Consider the following 20,773-nt stretch of genomic DNA (forward strand, 5'->3'; position numbering starts at 1 on the left):
TCATGGTTGTATGGTTGCATACACTTATGTACATTATAAATAATCTCCATAGGTGTGCATGCTATCTCTCTGGGTTCATATCATAAGTGTCTTTTCTTTGAAAACACTCAGGTGCCCATTCCAGGGGAGTGCATAATGAGTATATACTCTGTGAGGTGTTTACTTTTATATAACTTAGTGCACTCCTGTTTACAAATTTATTTATGGCTTCTGATTATATGGGAACTCTAAGACTACAGGGCCAACTTTAACTTCAAGAACTGTCTTGATGATTCTTTTGTGTCTTTTTCTTAGCTATAACTCAAATTCAGGGAATTCCTGGTTTTGCATGCTTCTTTGTAACACAGATTATCTCCCTGATTGTGTTTACCAGTTGGTCCCACAGTCAACACCAGAGGGCTGGACTCTAGTTTGGGAATAAACGGGTCTGGATAGCACTGTAGAAATTGATTTTGCCTCAGGGAAAAAGGCAAACAGAACCAGATTGTGAAATACCGCAATTTTAGGGAATTGAACCTTCCTTTTAGCACAAGGTTTTTGGATTCTCAAGCAACTTGGTCAAATACAGAAGCTTGGAAACAGCTCTAGCAAGTGTTTAAAGTGTAATTTCACATGGTCTTTCACTAAATTGGTCTTTCACTTTGCAGGCAGTTCTTTCATAACATCACAGTGTTTTTTGTTTCCAGCATGACATAGGTTTCTGCAGTGGGGGATGACTTTGAATGTGAAGACATCTGGTGGGACAGTTGTGCTTTAGATGCTGGGGAAGTGGGTTTTGCATGGAAAAGTTGGCAGGATTCACTTGCTGGCTTTAGCTATGAGTGTTGCCAACTCCTTGCAGCAAAAAGAGAGTACAAATCTCACAAACTTGCCATTTTATACCAGCAGCTTTTCACTATGTTGGTTTACAGATAGTTCAAGATCTTGTTCTTGTATACTATTAGGTCAAGACCAGAATATCTCGATCCCATTGGAATCTGAAAGCGGGAACTGAAAAGGCAGTTTTTCTTGGATTGTAGCAAAGTCCAGCAATGTGGAAGAGAAACACTCTGACCTCTTTTGGTTCATTCACACCATCCCCTGCAGCATAAATTTCTCTAAACACAGGATGAAACACTAAAATTGCACTACTGTCTCTAAGGGGAAAAAGCTGTTAGTAAATCTGAATGATCCAAATCCCAATGTCCAGCTGCTGAAACAACTGTTAAAACAGGTGTGTCTAATTTTAGCTTTTGAAACAGCTGGGTAAAGTGTTGGCTGTGTTTCAGTATCTTTTGCTTAAAGAGAAGGCAGGTGGCATTCTCTGAACAAGCTGCTATTGAATTAGAGAGACCTGTTAATATTAGTGAGTCAACTTAATTCTCTCAACCTGCAAACAAGAGCAGTTTGGAAGGGGCTGGAGAAGAATGACAGGGTACCTTGAATAAACCAAAAGGGAACAGGATTATGGTGTGTGTGTTCTAGCAAAAGCAATTTAATCAGTTTAGGAGCATCTGTGCTACCCATCACTTTTGCCTGGGTGACCTGAGGCATATATGTGGTCGCTGTATTTTTTGAACGAAAGCACACTCCACTGAAGTAAAGATTACACATGAACATAAATAGATTGGCATATGTGTGTGAGAGAACATTAAAAAAGCCAACAACAACCCTGCTCTGAGTAACTTGGGATTTTTGGTTACAAAATCAAGCATTCAAAATTGAGGCAAGCTGGAAATCTATGTAACATTTTCCCCCCCTCTGCATTTCTTTCAGTCTTTTAATCATATCAAGATCAGGATCATATTCTTGTAGACTCCTTATTTGTTTGTGAGCCAGAAAGAATCATTAAGTAAAACATATTTGTATAGATAGAAAATTCTGTAGTTTGGGAGACCTCTGTTTTAGTGGATAAAAAAATTTTCTGAATAATAAAGAGGAAAGTAGAGTTTTGTAATTAAAGAATCCAATGCTCCACTTGTTTGCCTAGCTCAGCAGCAGCGTTCCAGAGTGATGCATTCTTCCTAAACAGCAATGAGTATGATTCAGACATGAGGGCAGAAATAATGGATTGTTATCAGGGTATACTTTTACATCAGTTTCTTTATGACCCTGGGAACAACAGCTGGGAAAGCTGGTCACTACATGAAGTGGACTGTGAATCCCTCTCAAAAAGAAAGACTTGTTGGAGAGAAGTAGGGGGAAGAGAGAAGATATTTTAAGAATGAGGCATTTTGTCATGTTCTTTAGCAGCATCTGATTGTGCCAAGGAAGGTATAGCTCCTCCAGATGTCAGCTATTTAGAGACACACACCAGAAGTTCTGTGGACAACAAATGATTGAATCCCACCAGGATGCTTTTCTTGGCAAGAGAAGAAATGGGAGTGAGTGGGTGAGCCTGTGTGTGTTACTGTGCAGGGTGGGATGGGCCATTACAAATATGGGAGATAAGGAGAAAAATGAAGATGGATGGGGGTAAAAATACCTGCTAAATGCCAGCTGTCCTATTTGGATGGAGTAGGATTTTTGCCTGGTTGTCTTAGTGCTTTGTCTAGTGTGATTTTAACTCTATTTTACCATGATTTATGTAACCTAAGCTATGATAAGCTCTGTATAAACATCTGGATATGTGTTATTTTCAGCCTGTAACTAGTGGCCTGAGAAAACCCAATAATGAGAGTGATTTGCTGCAATACAGCTTTCTGGGGAAAAAAACCCAAAAACAAACAACAAACCAAACACAAATTATTAGATCATCCTTTGTTGAAATCAGAAGTTTTTTACAGCTTTATTCCTTTAGATGAAATTTTTGTTAAAAGTATTTTAAAGCTCAGCCGTCTTTCTTGGGGTGGGTCAAAGGGTTTCAAAGAACCCACAAATAATTAGACAGCTTGGGGCTTCCCTCAGAGGCCACCCATTTCCCTGACAGAAGTTGGAAATGTGCTGTTCTACTGGTTTTGAAATTTATGCTTGTGTAGTATTTTCTTCTCTCCTCCAACTTCATTAGGTAATTGATTTCTCTTTTCAGTGCAAGCTTTGTTCAGTGTCTGGCTCTGATACAGAAGCAATGTTTGCAGTGAGGAAGAGAAGCATCCTACCTTTGAGGTCTAGCTGGTCTAGGTTCTGCTGCCAGTGCCAGATGAAATCTCCCATTTCTAGTGGAGAATAACGCTTGATCAAAGTGGAATAGAATTACTCACCTTTGAAGGATTCCTTCTGGACCCTTCTGTACAAGTGTGGAAGTACAGTGTTATTTCAGTCTGTTCTTATGGGGAAATCATGCTTCTACAATCACTCTGTCTTATGGGGAAATCATGCTTCTACAATCACTCTGTCTTATGGGGAAATCATGCTTCTACAATCACTCTGTTTGGCCATCACCCCTTTGGTTGCCTGGCCAGCAGCCGCCACATTTGACAGGAGCATTAAAGCCCCAGAGAACTGAATTCCTCCAAAACCTGTTCCTCATCCCTGCTGAGGTGTAAGGGCTGGCCCACCAGCTGGCAGGCTTGCAACTCTGAACCTGCATCCAAACAGATTACCTCTTCCTCAGCCAAAGCAAGACATGAGAAGGAAAAGAAATGAAAGGTGTTACAGTGGGGTAAGGAAATAGGACAAAACCCAGAGCACATCAGAGGAGGGAGTGTGAGAGAATGCAGGAGGAACCAAAGGTCATGTGGTAACATTGTGGTGAACAGGGGAGGGCACACACAGCCCAACAAAGGGGAATCATAAAGCCTCATTTCCTAATCAGTTATTTCTGCAGTTCTGCTGCTTGTAGAACAAACATTTTTTCGGTTAGCCAGGAATATCAGATGCCCTTGTTTTATCTGCCTGCCGCTACATTTCTGGTGATAACACCTAGTGTAGGGGCTGCTAGTGAGTAAGTAGTGTCTCAGTGCAAGAAAATGTGTTATACAGAGCACCTGTAAATCTGCTTATTCTGTTGATCACATACTGCTTTCTGTCTCCTTGGGGGGTTTTTTGGTAGCTTGGGCTGTCACAAAATAGCTACCTTTAGATTTCTGTGCAGGAGGAGATCAGAATATAGAGATAAAGACAGCAACAAAATGATTCACAGTTAGTCATCCTGAGGACCACTCACATTTCTTTCACCCTCATATACCCACCACACTTCTGGCAGTACCCTGGACGAGTCAGTGGCAGACTGTGTGTTGCCATCCTGAGTGCTCACTTTAAGTGACTAATAAAAAGGCAAGGGGGGTGAAATGTGGCATCTAATTAAAACTATGCAGACCCAATTATAACTTAAAGGGTTACTTAATGGATATATTGGTCCAGGATGCAGATGGCTTTTGTATGACCAATTCAAAATTCAGATGGAAGAAATAAAGAAGTGTGGTTCTTCCAGTGACTTCCCCCTGCAGGTTATGACAGGCATTTTGCTATTTTCCCTTTTTTTTTTTTTTTTTTTGGTTTCTTCTGTCACTGTCCTGGGCTGATGGGCTGGGGAGGAGATAAAGAGACTACAGAGGAGAGAGCAGAGCAGAAATGGGTGTGCTCTCGTGCATGCACGTGTGTTTGTATGGATCTAAGTGTACCCCTGGATGGCTGTATTTAGTTTTTTTCCCTGGCACTTTACAATGAGTAGCTGGTTTCTTTGTTGGCTCTATCCAATAGATAGTACATCCATGTTGGTAGCAGCTCATGCCTGATCTGTTGGATACAGATTATCATTGAGGGAGTTTGCTACTCCTTCCCTTTGTTTCCATGTCCCAGTTTTCATGGCTGCCTGGTCCTAAAGTCCTTTTACACCTGGTAAATGTACTTGCTGTGGTAGTGTTTGCAGCTCCAGTGGGATTCTGTGTCTGTGGGGTGCTTTCCCTCCCATTTTGCTCAAAGACTAAGGTGCTGGGCAAAGGGAAGTGTTCAGTTTGAGGAAGTTGGCTTTTTGCATCCCTGTGAATACTATCAACACTCTAAATTCCATGTGAGTTAGAGGATATGACAAGTCAAGGAAACTGCTGGGGCCTCAGGAGACCTGCAGTTCTGGGGAAGCTTGTGTAGGTGGAGTTGGAGACCCTGGGGAATGACAGGAGAGGGAGGCGCTTCACAAGGAGAGAGATGTTTTTAAGCAGTTCGTGCTCCTTATTCTCACTATTGTGCTTTTGTTGAACCTCTCTGCTGGAGATCAAGTGTCCCAGTAAGGTCCCTGATCAGTTGCTGCAAATGGACCCAGAGCGTATTCTGCTTCCATCTCCTTGATTTGTTTGTGTGGGTGCATTGCATGCCTTAAAGCCAGGGCCTGTCCTTGGAAGTATTACCTATATCAGCAGGGAACAGGTAGTTGATGCTGTGTAACTACTCATCTCAGCATAATACTGCAGTGACCTAAGCTGCACTTTCTGGAAGTTGCAAAACCTTTTAAAAATCTCAGTGCAAAATGCCTAGGAGCCTGTGGTATTTTCCATTACAAAATATATAATTCTGTTACACAATATATAACTGGGAGTAGCTAGCAGGGTGCTAATATGAGCTCTCCTTCTGTGAAAGAGGGGCACACACCTTATAGGGAATGTAAACAGGAGTATCATCAATAAGATAGATGAAATAATTATTCTTATGTATGTGGTGCTCATAAGACTTTATCTGAAGGACTGCATCCAGTCTGGGACATTGCACTTCAAGAAAAATGTGGATATTTTGAAAAAGTCTCGAGGAAACCACTAATAATGAGCAGAGTCTAAACCCCATAGATTTCTAAGGAACAAATGTCCTAGTCTAGGGAGGAGGGACATAGAAGAAGTCTTCAAATATATGAATAGTATCTGTAAAGAGGAAGGAAATAATCTTTCTTGTATGATAGAGAAGAAATAACACCTCAATATTGCACCTGAAAATGTGTGTGTATCTGCATGTTGGGGAATTACCGATTGCTAGGAAGGGAACTAATTGAACACTAGTAAATCAGACCAGTTTTGAGCTTTAAACCAAAACTTTACTGAACTCATTGAGTAGCAACATGCTTTATGCCAATGGTTAATTCTCAAATATTATCATTAATTATTGCTTTATAAAAAAAACTACAGAGCTGTTATTCTTTAACATTTGTGTCCTAAATTAAGTGTGACTGTACAGCACCACAGAGCTGATTCTCTACACTTAGCACTGACAGCTACAGTTCTTGGGTGCTTTAGCTGCAGAAGAAGTGAGAAGTAGAGAAGGATGAGAGAAGTTGGAAGTGATGCTGGCTTGTCATCTTCCATATCCAATTACCCTTTATGTACTTGATTCTTTAATGCTATTTTGATCTCCCAAAAACGGGATCTTCAACTGCCAACAGTGCTGCTTCTCCTGGCTTTTTTTTCCCAGACATGCTTCTTGTGTGTTAGTAGAATGCCTGTCTGTTTGCATCCCTTATGCTTATCTTGTCCTTTGTTGCAACTTTTTGTTACCTGGATGCCTCCTGTGAGCAAATAACTATGCCTTGTTTGCCTGTTTGGTGGTCATGTTGTTCACATACTTAGTAAGCTGTTTATATATATCATCTGAGCGTTGTAATATAATATATACTGCTGTTAGTTACAATATTTTAATATGTTTATACCTGGGCAGAAGGAAAGCTATGATTAATCATATCCCGATTAATGCATTTTTAATTCATAGGTGTCATGTGTGACTTCTTTGACTATAGCAAATTTGTGAGAAGGAGGGGAAAAAATATTGATAAAATCAAACACTGGTATATATTGCAAAGTTTATACTGCATTGGTGGAGACAGGGACAATATAGCCTCTTAAGGTATCTGTCTGTCTGGTCTATTATGAGCCTAGTTACCTGGAGGGAAAAAGTTTATTTCCACTGTGGTTGAGAGCAATTGGACTGTATACTTGTACTACCCTGTGCAGGTCATGTAGCACAGGCACCGCCTGTAAAAACAGCTGTCCCCTTTGGGCATGGAGAAGGCCATCTAACAGCTTCTTGTTTGTTACACCCTAGCCAATAGGTAATTTGACACAGACCATGCAGAATGGGCTCTTCCAGAGTTAAAAGCAGAAGAGTTGTTCCCCACAGCGTCTTCTTTTGTCCTTCAAATTTTTAGCTTTGGCTGCTCTGACCTTCTTTTTCTTTTCATCTCCTGCACTCTGACAAGGTATACATCTTAGGAAATTACACCTACCAGCAGCTCCCACGCAAGGAGGCTTGGCTGCTGGAATCAGTTCACTCTTTGTCAGGTGGTGAGACACTCATGGCATTGCAAGGTTTTCCCCCATATCCTTCTTTGCTTTTAATTCTTTTTTTTTTTTTTTTTTTTTTTTTTTTTTGGTGGCTGGATATCCACAGCAAACAGCAGTCACCTGGAAGTTATTGCTGTGAGTTGAACAGGTGATTACAGGCAAAGATGATAGATGGAAGAGAGATGAGAAGCAGAGGGGAGCCCGTGCACAGTGCCTATTAGAGAGCTCATTTTTCATTAGTACAAAAGTCAGTTTAAAGGAGCAACAGTTTTCCCAGCTTTTCCTTTCTGTGTCAGACAAGATTTCTTTGAGTGCAAAAGGAAAAATAAGTCTTCTTTCTGCTTTCATGGGTAAAATTAAAATAGTTCCCTATTTATCTCAGCAGATATTTTAGCTCCATTGATTCTCTGTGTCTTTCTACTTCAGTATTGCAGGTGCTATTTAAATTTTAGAACTCAGAACTCTTAAAAATAATCTCCCAGCTAAGTGTTCCACACTAAGAATTTGTGACATAGATGTTAGTTCTGCAGTGCTAATATTTGCCCTAGTGTGTAAGGCATGGCATGCAGACCTTCCAGATCTAGATCTGCAGAATGGATACAGACAAAATTACAGTAGGCAACATCTGTGATCTGCTGGTGCATCTAACCTCTTGCTGCTGTGAGAGTCACTGAAGGCAAGGGACCACAGCAGGGTCTTATCCCAGGCAGGGCTCACACCTAGGCTGGAAACAGGCTGTTCCCCTTCACCTTAGACTTGCCAACACTGATTCCAAACCCAGGAAGGTACCCATAGCTTTTGGTTTCCATAAACATAGTAGCCACATGCATCCGTAGTATCAGTTGCTAGGAGTTAGGCTAGAGATGAATTTTGCTGAACATAAAATCAGGCTAATCACGGATGTGTTAGAGGGGGCTGTTATGAATGATGGAAACCAGATCTACAGGTCACTACCATTTTATACGAATATACTTAGTAAAATTTAGGTAGTAGAAGTGGGAATTCTGTGAAAGAAACATCAGAAAATTAAACTGTTGGGCTCTTTTTCTTCATTGGTGATTCAATAATTACTAAGGTCAAGCAGTGGACAACTCTGATATTTTCAAACTCAGCTAGTCTTTTAGCTTCTAGAATCTTTCTGAGCCTGAGCAAACCTTTGATAAAATGTCACATTGCTGAAAGGGATACAAGAAGTCCAAGCAGGTTCTGTTCCTCTGCCTGACAAGCTTTGAGCAGCTGCCATGGAGCCCAGCTTTTACTGAGAGTAAGAGATAGATGCAGTTCCAATCTTCCTGGAGGAAAAAGCTCTGCAGCCACAGAAGATCAGTTGTCTCTTGTGAGATGAGAGTCTGCTGTCAGCTTAGCCCACTTTGATAAAGTACCCCAGAGGCAGGGACTAAAGTGTTGGTGAGACAGAAGGGGGAGAGGGTTGGTACTTGAATCACAGAACCTCCTTATGATGACTGAAAAAAACTAAACTTGAGCATCCTTTATTTAACAGAAATACCATTCATAATTGCTGATCTGGTAGAGGTCTGAGGTGTGGGAAGGATTTTTTCATTTTTGAGGCAGCCTTTGGAGAGAGAATGCTTGCTGGTGATTTGTGCAGGTGGTCAGGGGTATCTCTGCAGTACATTCTGTGAAGGAGAATTCCCAGGGATGAGGGAGTGAAGAACTCCCATGCTCAGGGCTGAAAGCATGGGCCAGACACTACTGTATCAAGGCACTACTGCCAGTGCCTTCCATTCTCATAGGCTTGCAGACTAGCAGACTTTGGCCAAAAAAAGGTACTGTTTGCTCATAAAGCTGTTCTGACATATGTTGGCTCATGCCTTTCCAGCAAGTCTGTAATCTCTCCAGGGAAGGGACTCTCAGCTTGTGTTAGTTTGCATAGTGCTGAGTACAATGGATCATCCTTTAGACATTATCCAGCAAACGGGAAATTTTAACATGTTATTGTCAGTTTGCATTAGTGAATCCTGACATTGTCTCTTTCCCAATTATAGTTGATTAATGCTTATCAAAAAGAGATATGTTTCTGTATTTGTGTGCCCATGCACTTGTTCTTGCTTATTTCCACCAACACAGAACTCTAGGTGTGTCAGAAAGCCTGAACTTCATGAGATTTTTGGCCCTTAAATTGGATTTTTGATAGAACTGAATTTCTGTCTCAGTGGTTACCATTGCTTTTGTCTAACTTACTGCTAGCCCAGACTACCTGGTTGTAATCAACTTGCATTTTTCTTCTCACAAATGAACACCAAGGGTCAGATTTCTCTTCACTGATGTCAATCTACTGGCTCTGTTGAGTTTATTCACCCTGACATAAATGAGAACAAAACTAGGCTCTAAAGCTTCTATATTAGTTGCTTTTGGCAATCTGTGGTCCCTTGGAGCTGAGCAGAAAAGAGAATACCTGACCTTTGTTACTGGTAACATGTAAGGCATATGCCTCAACTTTTGTGGGTAACTGGACTTTCTGGTTTTTAAAGCAAAGCACAGAAGCCCTGAGAAAAGTTGCTCTTTTTTTTTTTGTTTGTTTTTGGTTTTGTTTCCCCAGATACAGAATAAAAATAAGAACTACAGAGACTGCAGCAACTTGGTTATATGCAAAAAAAGTACTGCACACAAGAAAAAGTACTGCATAACAGCAGCTGTGTGCATACTTTCCAGCCCTGTCCTGCAGCAACCCTCCCCTTTCGCTCTGGATGAGCAAACACTGATAATTTTTTGGTGCTGCTGGGTCCTGCCTCTTGAGGCTGCCTGCAGAGAGACAGTGATGACAAGGACAGTGGGGCACCAGGGACTAGTCTCAGAGCAGTTAATTCTGCCAGTAGTGCTGAGGAATTTACCAGATTTTTGGTCGTTGCTGTTGTCAGCAGAATTTGAAGTAGCTTGCTAAAGACAAAGGTGTCTAAATGCCAGTCCTAAGCTCTCTACAGCATGCAATTCCCTCTGGTTTATTTTAGCTTAGTTTAGTTTACTTAAAACTGTATTTTAACATCATCTGTATGACATATTTTCACGCTCCTTTTTGTTTTGGAAAAGAACATTAAAAAAATAATGGAACTCTTTTGAGCCTTGAGAGAAGCAGTTCAGTCTGGGACAAGCTTCTGGGTGACAGGCTGTTCTAGCTGACCTTTTATTCTCTTAACCTTATTATATACCAAAGCACTGACTAACACTGTACCTTGATAGCGTCTACTGGTGGAGGCAAAGCTGTCCTCTCTCTGGTGGGCACCCTGTACTGATAAATGCTAATCAATTTTCCCCATTGGATCCAGTTTAAAAGATCTGTGATTTTACAGCAGCACTGATTTTTCAGTTCTGAGTGCAGCAAATAATTAACAGCTAAGATTTAATAGGAGAAAGTTGTACTTGCTTTTTTAAATAAGGTGGAGTACAAACTCTTACTGGGCTTGAAGATGACTGGGTCTCTTTCTGGATTCTAAAACTAAGAAACAATTGCTTTACTATTTCTCATTTCTGCAGATTTTAGTGGCCCTCTGCTCTTTTAGTAAAAGAAACAGCTGTGTAGGAAAAAGACTTATCTCTTATTTGTAGGGCACAACACATCATGGAAACCATTATCCTTTAAGGGATTCCATCTTGGTTCTGAAGACACAAGAGCACTTAGAAAGACTCCATGTTTACCCAGATTAAACAGTTTAAACTAATATGAATACCACAAAACCAGCCTCCTCTGAAGTAAATCTAATGGGAATAATGTTGAAACGTCACTTCTGACTATAAACTTCCCCTTGCCACCCAAGAGGAATACTGCAATTGAAATCTGCCCTTTCCCTGCAGTGGTGCTGCTAAATAAATGAGTCACCTGTGAACTACAGGGCAGTAAATACATCCACTGACATCTCATAAAGCAAGGCAGAGTGAAGTTCCTCTACTTGCGGTGTCACCAGAATCCTATGATGTATTTATAGCTAGCTTCATAGTTTTTCCCTTTTTTCATTATTTATTTTTATGGTGTACTCCTAGAGTTTGGTGTTCTTGGCCCTTCTCATTTTTGTCTAGGGCAGTTTACCCACTGGTTTCCAGCAAAGGAAGGTTGGTATGCAGAACGTAGAGCAAATCCCCATCAGAGGGATGATGGGGATGCACAGCCACGCTATTTCTCCTGTTCATGGACTGTCCAGGCATTTTTCTGTCTGTGAACAGGGCAGTGTGAAGTGATGATCACCTTTGTATGTCCTACCAGCACCTAAGGTGGTACCTCTGTATGTGGGGAAGGATTGGTGGCGGACTGAACAAGGAAAAGGATCAATGATTTGGTTTTGGGCTTTGTAATTTATTGGCCATTGATAGCTCTGCCTCCCACAGCAACCCCAGAGGTAGGTGGCCAGCATGAACAGGGATTGAGTATGGAGAAGAGGTTGTGGCCTGTTGGACTGTTAAAAGGGAATTAAAAGCTGAAGGATGCTACCACAGTTTAATCAAAGGAACAACCCCTTCTGTTTTCTTCTCTTTCAGTAATAGGGCAAATAGTTGCAGGACAGGGACCAGGAGTGTATCCATGCAGTTCTGTGCTCTTATCTCTAGAATTGCACTTTCTAAAATTTATATATTTTCCACACAAAGTAATGAATTTTCCACCCCTGCCTCCTGGAAAAGCAGCATTGAGTCCTCAATGTTTAAGCCTGTAGCACCTGTAGCCCCTTTGACTGATCCTGTAATGTGTGACACATTCTGTCCTTTTTGTAATGCTGCAGCCAGAGAAAACAGAAAGTAAAACGATGGGATGCAGATCTTTGTTGCATTGCTTCTAATTCTCTGGGTCTGAAACTAATTCAGATTTCCTATATTTTACAAATCAGCTATTCAGTGATGTATTTAATACCTGTCCTTCCCCTCTTCCCCTAAATCAGGCTCCCTACAGCTTAACTACACAATACGTTTTCCAGAGTACTTTGTCTGTGGACTGTGTGAAAATTAGGACTTGTGTGATGAGGGATTCAAGGGTGCTGACTCATGGCTCAGCAGCCCTTCAAGGGTGTTATGACAGGTTATATTCCCCCCTTCCCCCAAGTACATATATATGTATGAGGTATCCCACCATATATGTGGCAGCGACCTCAGTTTCCTCAACAAAACTCAAGGCCAGAAAAAGTTGTCTTGCACAGATAAAACTGCTCTGTGCCCTCTGTATGGCACTGCCAACTTGCCATCCAGGAGGCACCTGCACTACACCTGCACTACACTCAGTCCTGTCTCCACCTGTGTGTCCCATTGTCAGGAAAGCTGATATTCACACTTTAAGGCCAGCAAAAGGCCACCAAATAAGTCAAATAGTTTATGATAACAGCATGTACTGCTTGGGAGGGAGAATCTCAGTGTCTGTTCAGTTCCCATGTCTATCAGTCAGTCACTGGCTCAACATGACTGAACCTCTATTTCCTTATCTACAGAATGGCAAAGTAATACCTAAAGCCATTGAATGGCTTCATTATTAAAAGATTTCAAAGAACTCTGAGATTCTTAGGTGGCAGATATGAGATAAATGTGAAGATAATATTCTTGCTTTTCACAATCACTGATTAAACCCAGCAAAACAACAAAGCATTTCTGGATGCTTTAGCCCCTGATTTAGATCACTTAGATAACTTAAGATCACATTTAGTATAAGTTACTAAAAAATAAATTACAAGCATATCAGGCTCAACTAATAGTATTAGGTGTACAACTCAGGCTGATCATTACAAGTTACTGACGCGTTGTACCAAATTGAGATCAATGACTGAAATCAGTGCACCTCAGCATTAGGGAAATACTCGAGTCAAACAGCAGGCTGCAGAGGCGCATGCGTGCACACTTACAAACACGGTTCTAGAGGGGAAAACAAGAAAACTTACACTCATAAACAATTTATTCGTTTGTATGAATAAATGAAAGGGAAGGAGGCAGTGCAGTGCAAGGTGAGTCCTGGGGCTGGCTGGCTCCTTTTCTAAAGCTCCTTATTGACTCCCTGAGTGATCTTGTGTAAGTCACTTCACTCCCGGTGCTTGCCTTCCCCATTGTGACTGGGGATTTTTGCCATGCAAATTGATAGGCAGTAAATTACTAGATAAAGCTACTGCGTTTGTTTATTAATTTATGGGCTGCAAACTCCGGCTGCATTCCTCACTCTCCGATGACTAAGTGCAGATACTCCTGCTTGGACTACACCTATTGTTGCAGCAGCCTTACAGGAAAAAAAAATTAAAAAATCTGTAAGAGCTTTAGGGAGTTTTAAAGAGCGCGACCGTTCCTGGTTCTTCGTTTGCTCTTGAGCAGGTGCGGCCGCAGGACGAGCCCTGGGAGAGGGCGGCGCGGCGGGACGGTGTCACTTCAGCCCATCCATTCCCGCGTCGCGGCCGAGGGCTCCCCGCGCCGGCTGCCCCGAAGCGCAGCGGGACGGCGGAACGGGAGGAGGTGCCGTCCCCGCACGGAGGGGCTGGGCGCGTTTGGCCGGTGGCCGCTCAGAGCAGGCGGCGGTTCCCGGTCTCCGTCGGATCCCGATCCCGGCCCCGGTTCCCGAGCTCCGGTTCCCGTGCGGCGGTTCCGGAGCCGGGAGCTCCCGGGGGCGGCGGGACCGCACGAGCGCATGAATGGCGGGGGCGGTGCCGCGCCCCGGCCCCGCCTCCCCCCGGAGCTAGCCGGTCCCTCTGCGCAGCGCTCTCGCCGCTCCCATTGGCTCGCCGGCGCCGGGACATTTGCATGCGGCTCGCCCATTGGCGGAGCCGCTTCCCCGGCCGCCCCGGCTGCGCTTCACCTGCGCCGCCGAGTTGGCCGCACTTGGCGCCGGCCGCCCGCAGCCAGCCCCGGCTCCGCTCGCTCCGCGCCCGGACCGCGCCGACCGCCCCGCCGCTCCAACCCGCCCGCCCGCCCGGGAGGACCTGGCGATGCGCTCGACGGCTGCGCAGGGTTAATCGGCTTGATCCCTCGGTCGCCTGGATTCGGTGGAAGGAGGATAACAATCTAGATTGCTATGTGTGTGTGTGTGTGCGCGCGCGTGTGCGTGTCCTAGCAGTTCTGCATTGCAACACTTGCTAGTGGAGAAGCAAGAGAAACCCCCCGGAATTGGGATTAAAAAAAAAAAAAAGAAAATCAAAAATTTACCTGGGGTCCCTGGCTTATTTCTTCTTTTTCGTTTTCAATAGTCCCTCTCAGCAAAGTGAGAGACAAGAATCGCAGGCAGGGAAAAGTCCTCAAGGACCCCGTGATCCTGGAGGAACCTGAACAGGACCCTCGTGCGGACATGTGCGGCTTTCCTGCGCGCTCCTGGAGGCTCGGTACGGCCGCGGGGTTCCTGCCACAGTAGATCCAGCCCTGGGAAACGGCGCGTCTTATTCGTCTCTGTGTGGTTACTAACCTTCCCCCATCCCTCCCCTTCCCTGCTAGCACTCGCTCTCTCGCACACACGCTGTCTCTTTTCTTGAGCACACACGCACACCCCTAGAGCCTCGGAAGCGACTCTCTTTTCTGCTAGCATGGGTCCCCTGGCACCATGAACGTTATTCTCTCTCCCTGGCTGGAATTCAGACTGCCCGTCTGTAGGTGTCTTGTGCCTTGACCATGCACCTGAGAATAGACCCCAGCATTTGCCCGGGACGCCGCCCCGCCTGGACCCTGTGGATGTGCTCCCTCTTTTGGGGATGTATCGTCAGCTCTGTGTGGAGTTCCTCTAACGTGGCTTCTTCTGCCTCCTCTTCCTCGTCTGTTTCTCAGGCTCAGTATGAGCATCACTTCCACGGCAGCAAGCACCACTCTGTGCCTATCTCTATCTACCGCTCCCCTGTCTCCCTCCGAGGAGGACACGGTGGGTTCCCACTCTTGTTTCTTTCTAACCTTTTTGCAGAGCAGTTGGAGCAGCAGAGGGGGAGCAGGGACGATGCCTGTGTCTCCGGGGGAGGGGGGGGGTCCTCCCTGCCCCTCATATTTCTGCCCCCTCCCCATTAACCCTCCACTCCTCGGCTGCCCCCGAGCCGAGCCTTGGGCTGCGGACGCCCCGCTTCGAGAGCCAACTTCCCCGGCCGGTGTGGTCCAGCAGGACGGAGGGTGGGGGCCGGGACGGGCTCGGGTCGCTCTGTGTCAGACGGCAGCGCCGAGCAGCTCGGGACGGCGGAAGGGCATCCGCTCCTGTCCCGCTGGGATCCTGCGACGGGGAATCACTAAATCCCTGGTTTGTAGCGGCTGACATGGTCATTGCAGCAGAGCTTCTTCCCCGCCGGCCACCCTCGTTTCCCGGTCGCCCGGCTGCGGGAGGGCCAGCCAGGAGCTTGGGGAATTGCCGGCGCCGCTCCTCCCCTGCCTGCGCGCTCGCAGCGTTCCTGGGTGAGGAGAGAAAGGGGCGTACAAAGGAAAAGGCGAGGTCTTATTCCTGCTCCTGGCTTCCTGCTTGGTGTCTGGCAGTGTCTTCCTGGGAAACCCTGGGGCAGGAAATAATGGGGAGTAGGTTTTCACTTTGGCAGCAAGGGAGAAGGGGAAGAGGGTGTCTGAGAGATGCCAAGAGAGAGTGAGAGGACCAGCATCGTGCCCCTGAAATGCTGAGCAATGTTCGGCAGCTGGACCTACACAGCCTCTTAACCAGCTCTCTCAAGTCTCCCTACCCTAATAAGAGTTGGCCTAGGCCTGTCTGACATGGAGCCTTTTCCTCATCTCCACATTCTCCTGTCTGCTGTCTTTGTCCCTTAGCTTCTGTTTTCAGTCATATCATCTGGTAGAGGCAGGCAGGCCAAGGCCTGGCCCTTTCCCTCCAGGGCTGCCGGTCAGGGTCAGGTCTGGCTTTCCATCATAGGAGTATTCACCTAGAGGTTCACATTTGTGCAGGGCCAGAAGAAGAAGAACCAAAGAACCAGTATCCTAAATGAGGCATAGGAACACTGGGAAGGGAAGGGAAGGAAGGAAGAGCCCTGGCACAGTTGGTGCCGCATGACATGGCTGCAGCGGAGACTATGAGGATGTCTGGTAGGGCTGTGTCAGGGTTACGAGGATATTGAAACCTGGAGCACTCCACCTAAGCGCTCAGGCGACCAGCAGGGCACTCGGAAGGGTTCAAATGGCACAGCGATGAATGGAACTCCAGTGAAACTCTGGCTACGTTGGCAGAGCTGTAGAAGAAGCTCGGTATTGCAGGTCTGAGCCGAGGAGCATTGGTGAGGGGAAGGGCTCAGGAACACAGCCAGGAGGCAGATGCTGCGGGTCACAGCTGAGCACCAGCAGAGCAGGGCTGTGCTAGCGGGAGGTGCCCTGGCAGAGCTGCTGGAGGGCATTGGAAGAGGGTGACAGGGAGCTCTGTGAGTTAGGTCGTCTGTGCTCTGGCAGTGCGGGAGGGGGAGCCCAGGGCACTGCAGAATAGCACAGCGCTGCAGAGGCGAGGGCTCAGGACTGGAGTGGCACTGGGTGCAGTAGGTTGGGTGGGAGGTGTGCAGCCATTTCTGCAGACACAAGTGGCACTATCCTTTCAGCCTATGAAACTCCCACTTCTGCTCCAAAGTTCGCATCCATCCTAAAATGCAAGAGAAACATTCAGGCCCCACACGGGAAGAGAATCAATGCCATGCCAGACATCAAGACCATCTGTTAAGCACCACCCATGTGAAACTCAGTTATGGGTTATTAATCACTAGCAGCAGGAGCCCTGTTATTTGCAGCATTTCTTGAGGACCATGTGAGAGTCCCTGTTGTGCTAAAGCAAGAAATATGAGGGATCAGCCAGTCACTGCCCCAAAAGGTTTTCAACACCCCAGCTTCTGTAGCTTAGTTCTGTGATGAAAGGGCATAGCAAAACCTGGCTTGTAGGTCACTTATGAGGAAAAAATGTGCTAGTGTTTGGCTTTGCTGTTAAAGTCAGGCAGTAGTCTGTGTGAGAGTCTACAGTGTGTTTCCTGGTCAAGAAATGATAGCTCTTTTCTCCTTGATGGCTTTTCCATCTGCCCTGAAAGTCAAGCAAAGCCTCATTTAAGAGTCAGGATCAAAACCAGTTATCAACTTCAGTGAGAAACAGACATTTTTTTGGTGTCCCCACTGCAGAAAGGAATCAAGGGAAATAGAGGACTCAGGGAGCTCAGGATAATGCGTAAGTCAGTGTGAATTGTTTGGGGTTTTTTGTGGGATTTTTTTCTTGTTTTTTTTTTTTTTTTCTTTCCTCATCATGCCTTGTAGCAAAGCTACATAAAAACCTCCTTTGGCCATGAATAAGGGGATGAATCGGGTGGACAGAGTGTGAGAGAGAGAGAGGAAGAAGAGATCACAAAGACAGCTGGTCTTGGAAACATGCATGGTTTATTTTTGTGTGTTCTTTCACTGTTGCACAACAGAGGCCCTTGGAACTTGGATCTGTAACAATGTTGAGGAGTCAGATTCCAAGGAGGCTGTGCATTCCCTGTGTTTCCTGGGATTTTGGTTATTTGTTTTTTCTATAGAGAAATAAGAAATTCATTCTGATTGTTGCCCTGCTTGGTGGTTACAATAATACTGATTTTTGGAAGGAATCAGATCAGGATCATGGCCACCCTGCTGTGCTGTCTTCTAGCCCCATGGTGCTGACCACTGGGACTCAGTCTTGTATTTAAACATATTTTCCTTTTTTCTCCTACATTCTGGTGGATTTCAATCTGTTTGAAGAAGCAAATTAATATCTAGAACAGAGGAAAATAATGTCTCATGAGCAGTGAGCACTTGTTTGGAGCCTGTGTCTTAGTGCTCCTTTAAAATCAATGGAGTACCTTCTTGTGGCTTACCTTGAGCAGGACCAGACCCAGATCTGGCAGTCGCTGCTGTGCTGGTGTTACAAGAGTTAATTCTGAAATCACCCAGCTGGTGCTTTACGGTAGTTGGGCTGCAACCTGCAAATGCAAAACTTGGCACAGCTCATCTTCTCAAGGAGAAAGTCTTTCTAACAGGTTTACCTCCTTCTCATGCAGAGGAGTGACCCTGGCCAAGCAGGGGATTTCAGCAAGTTAGAGCAAATCTTTTTTCCATGTGAGGACCTTCCGAGACTAGCAGAATCTTTATCCGTGAATAATAGGAAGGGAAACCCTCGATTCCTTTTTGTTTTGTGAGGGGTTCGTTAAGCAGAGGGAGGAACAAAGCTGGGGCTTTGTTTATTGAAAGTTCACATATGCTGAATCCTCCTGTCTCCCCTGGGCTGTTTAGCGCTGTGCTGGGTCAGCTGCTTTACTGGAGCCTGCAGCAGTGACTTCACAGCCCCTCTTTCCCCATCCTCCTTGCCTCAGCTGATGAATAATGTGTGCCTCTGGTTGACAGATCAAATGAAGGGATTTTGTTCATGTTTGGTCTCAGTGATGAATTAATTAATTTACTTTCACTTTTTCTCCTCTGGCTGTTTGTTCTCTGGCTGTCCTTAATGGCTGTGGAGCACGGGGTGCTCAGAGGTGATGTGTGATGCCTTGATTGCCCCTGCCTGCAGGGACTGCTCTGCAGCTGTGGGAGCAGTGGTGGGCACAGGATAGTTTCTCTTCATTTTCACTTTGTGGGGCCTAGGCTAGCCCGGGCTGTTGCACTAGTCATAGGAAGAATGTAGATCTGTTGAGAGGACTGGTAGTGAGCAATCATCAGATCTTGTGGGTATAACTCTCAGGACTGAATCAATTCTTAGACATGCTGTTATTTATACGAAGCATTTCCTTCTCTTATATCTTTTTAAAAATTAGCAAGTGAGAGTGAATGCTTGGACAAATCCAGAAAGTGTTTCCACAAGGTAGGCAGGTATTCTGCAAACCACTGTCAAAGATCGCCGCACACAGCTCTAGCAGTGCACCCTTTTTAAAATGTGTATATTCTTGTTGCTCCTCCAGTGTGGCCTATTCCTCATCTCAAGATTCTATGTTCTTGCACAGAATCCTGCCTTTTCTTTATGATAGGGAACAGATTCCCCATCCTTGGCACTGCCCATTCCCCAGTTCAAAGCAGGACCTTTCCTGTTCTTCCTTCACCAGGAGATTACTTTGAGCAAAGGTTGGTAGCTTTAACAAAATGGAAAAAAATCACTCTGTACAAAGCAGTCAGCGATCCAGCAAAATTAACTTCACTCAGAGCTGAAATAAAGGTTGCAATTAAGTTCTGCAAAGGTGAAAAACTAGTAATCTGTCTTCTTTCTGTGGCTTACCTTCATTCTTGTATCAATAATGAAGCCTAACTTTTTGGCAAAGACTAGTACTGGTGTATGCCTGAATGTTTACATTCCCTTACTCAGAGATGTTAACAATGATTAATAATTTTTAAAGGAAATCCCCGTAAATTATCTCAAGCTGGCTATCAAGAAATCAAAGCATCCAAACTGACTCACTTGGAGTTTTAAGTGATCATAGCTGAGCTTTTCCCTCCCTGTGCTGACTCTGTAGCTCTTCTGAGAAAGCACGGTTTTCAGTAGTTGAATACAGAAAAAATCTGGTATGTACAAAGGTTGTTTCCTCAAAATGAGGTTGCTATTTGACTTATCATTTGCATGCTTTTCTATTAAACAATTTCTGATCAGGTGCTTTGACTTCTCATTCTGTGCACTGTATTAACTTTTCTCAACTTGGAATAGTTTGCATTGATCTCCAAAACTGATGGTAAAGTTTGTTCACCTGATACTTGTTCTTGGGAGATCCCAATGATCTTATGAGATCTGGAACATGAGAAACTTATTGTTGAACCCTGTTAGTCTTATTTAGTATATGTCTCTGTGCTCTTTGAAACATTGCTCAGGCCTGTACTGCTGAGCTATAGTCTCTTAGGACGTGTAAAAAAGCCTCCTCTGAAAGCTATGTTGTGCTTGCTCAGTATCTAATAGCACATTTTGCAAAAGGGGGAAAGCTAGTCCTAGTCAGAATTAGATCAGATCTTTCTTCCTCCTTGTATTTCCTTTGCAATTTAGACTGGAGAGAGGTTTATTTTCTTGATTGTTTCTGCTTTTGGATAATTCAACCCTGACTTTTCAAGGAACTGCCACATTATGCTGCAGAGGTGACTACATTTCAAAGACAGATAAAGGATCCTGCTGTATGCTTTGTATAGGTATTGATGTAAAGAATATATGGTTATTTGACATCAGCTATGTAGTCACAATACTGCCGAATGAGAATGTTACCTTTTGTAATATTTATACATTTAAAAATATTTTTTTTCTTAATAATACTGGCTAGTTTTTCTTGTTTTCTTTTTCTTTTTCTTCTTTTGCCATGGCATGAAAATATATGCTTGAACAGTATTATGACAGACACTGGATTATTATATACTGTGCTGTTGGGAGCTCCAAATTCCTTACACATCTCACTAGAAGTAGGAAAATGCACCTAGGTCATATGATGTGGCAATACTGACAAGAACATAACAGTCTCCAGCTGTGATGGGGAAGTTCCATGGTTTGTCATACAGAAGGTAACCTGTGCTGATTAGCTGCCTTATTTTGTTGGTTTTTTTTTTTTGGGTTTTTTTTTTGTTTTGGTTGGTTGGTTGGTTTGGTGGTTGGTTTTCTTTGTTTTTGCCCTTGATGTCCTGGTGGTCTTTGATAACTATGGAAGGTCATTTGTACTAGCAAAAATAAAAAAGTTTTCATGTCTTCCATGAACCCCTGTACACAAGACAACATGCAG

At 44.4% G+C, this 20,773-nt stretch overlaps 1 protein-coding gene across 5 annotated transcripts in view; it reads left to right on the forward strand.

Annotated features, from left to right (window-relative positions):
• The window catches only part of NRXN3 (neurexin 3), a 909,952-nt gene that overhangs the window by 543,273 nt on the left and 345,906 nt on the right, over window positions 1-20,773 (forward strand). The window contains exon 1 of one of the 5 annotated variants that reach the window (XM_050975205.1): window positions 14,056-14,991. The exons of the other annotated variants lie outside the window; for them this stretch is intronic. Within the exon in view, the coding sequence (XP_050831162.1) occupies window positions 14,748-14,991 (244 nt within the window). The 5' untranslated portion in view covers window positions 14,056-14,747. Of the gene's footprint in view, window positions 1-14,055; window positions 14,992-20,773 lie in introns of those variants that run through there. 5 annotated transcript variants of the gene reach the window in all.

Source organism: Serinus canaria, chromosome 5, assembly GCF_022539315.1.
Source record: "Serinus canaria isolate serCan28SL12 chromosome 5, serCan2020, whole genome shotgun sequence".
NCBI classification, from domain to species: Eukaryota; Metazoa; Chordata; class Aves; order Passeriformes; family Fringillidae; genus Serinus; species Serinus canaria.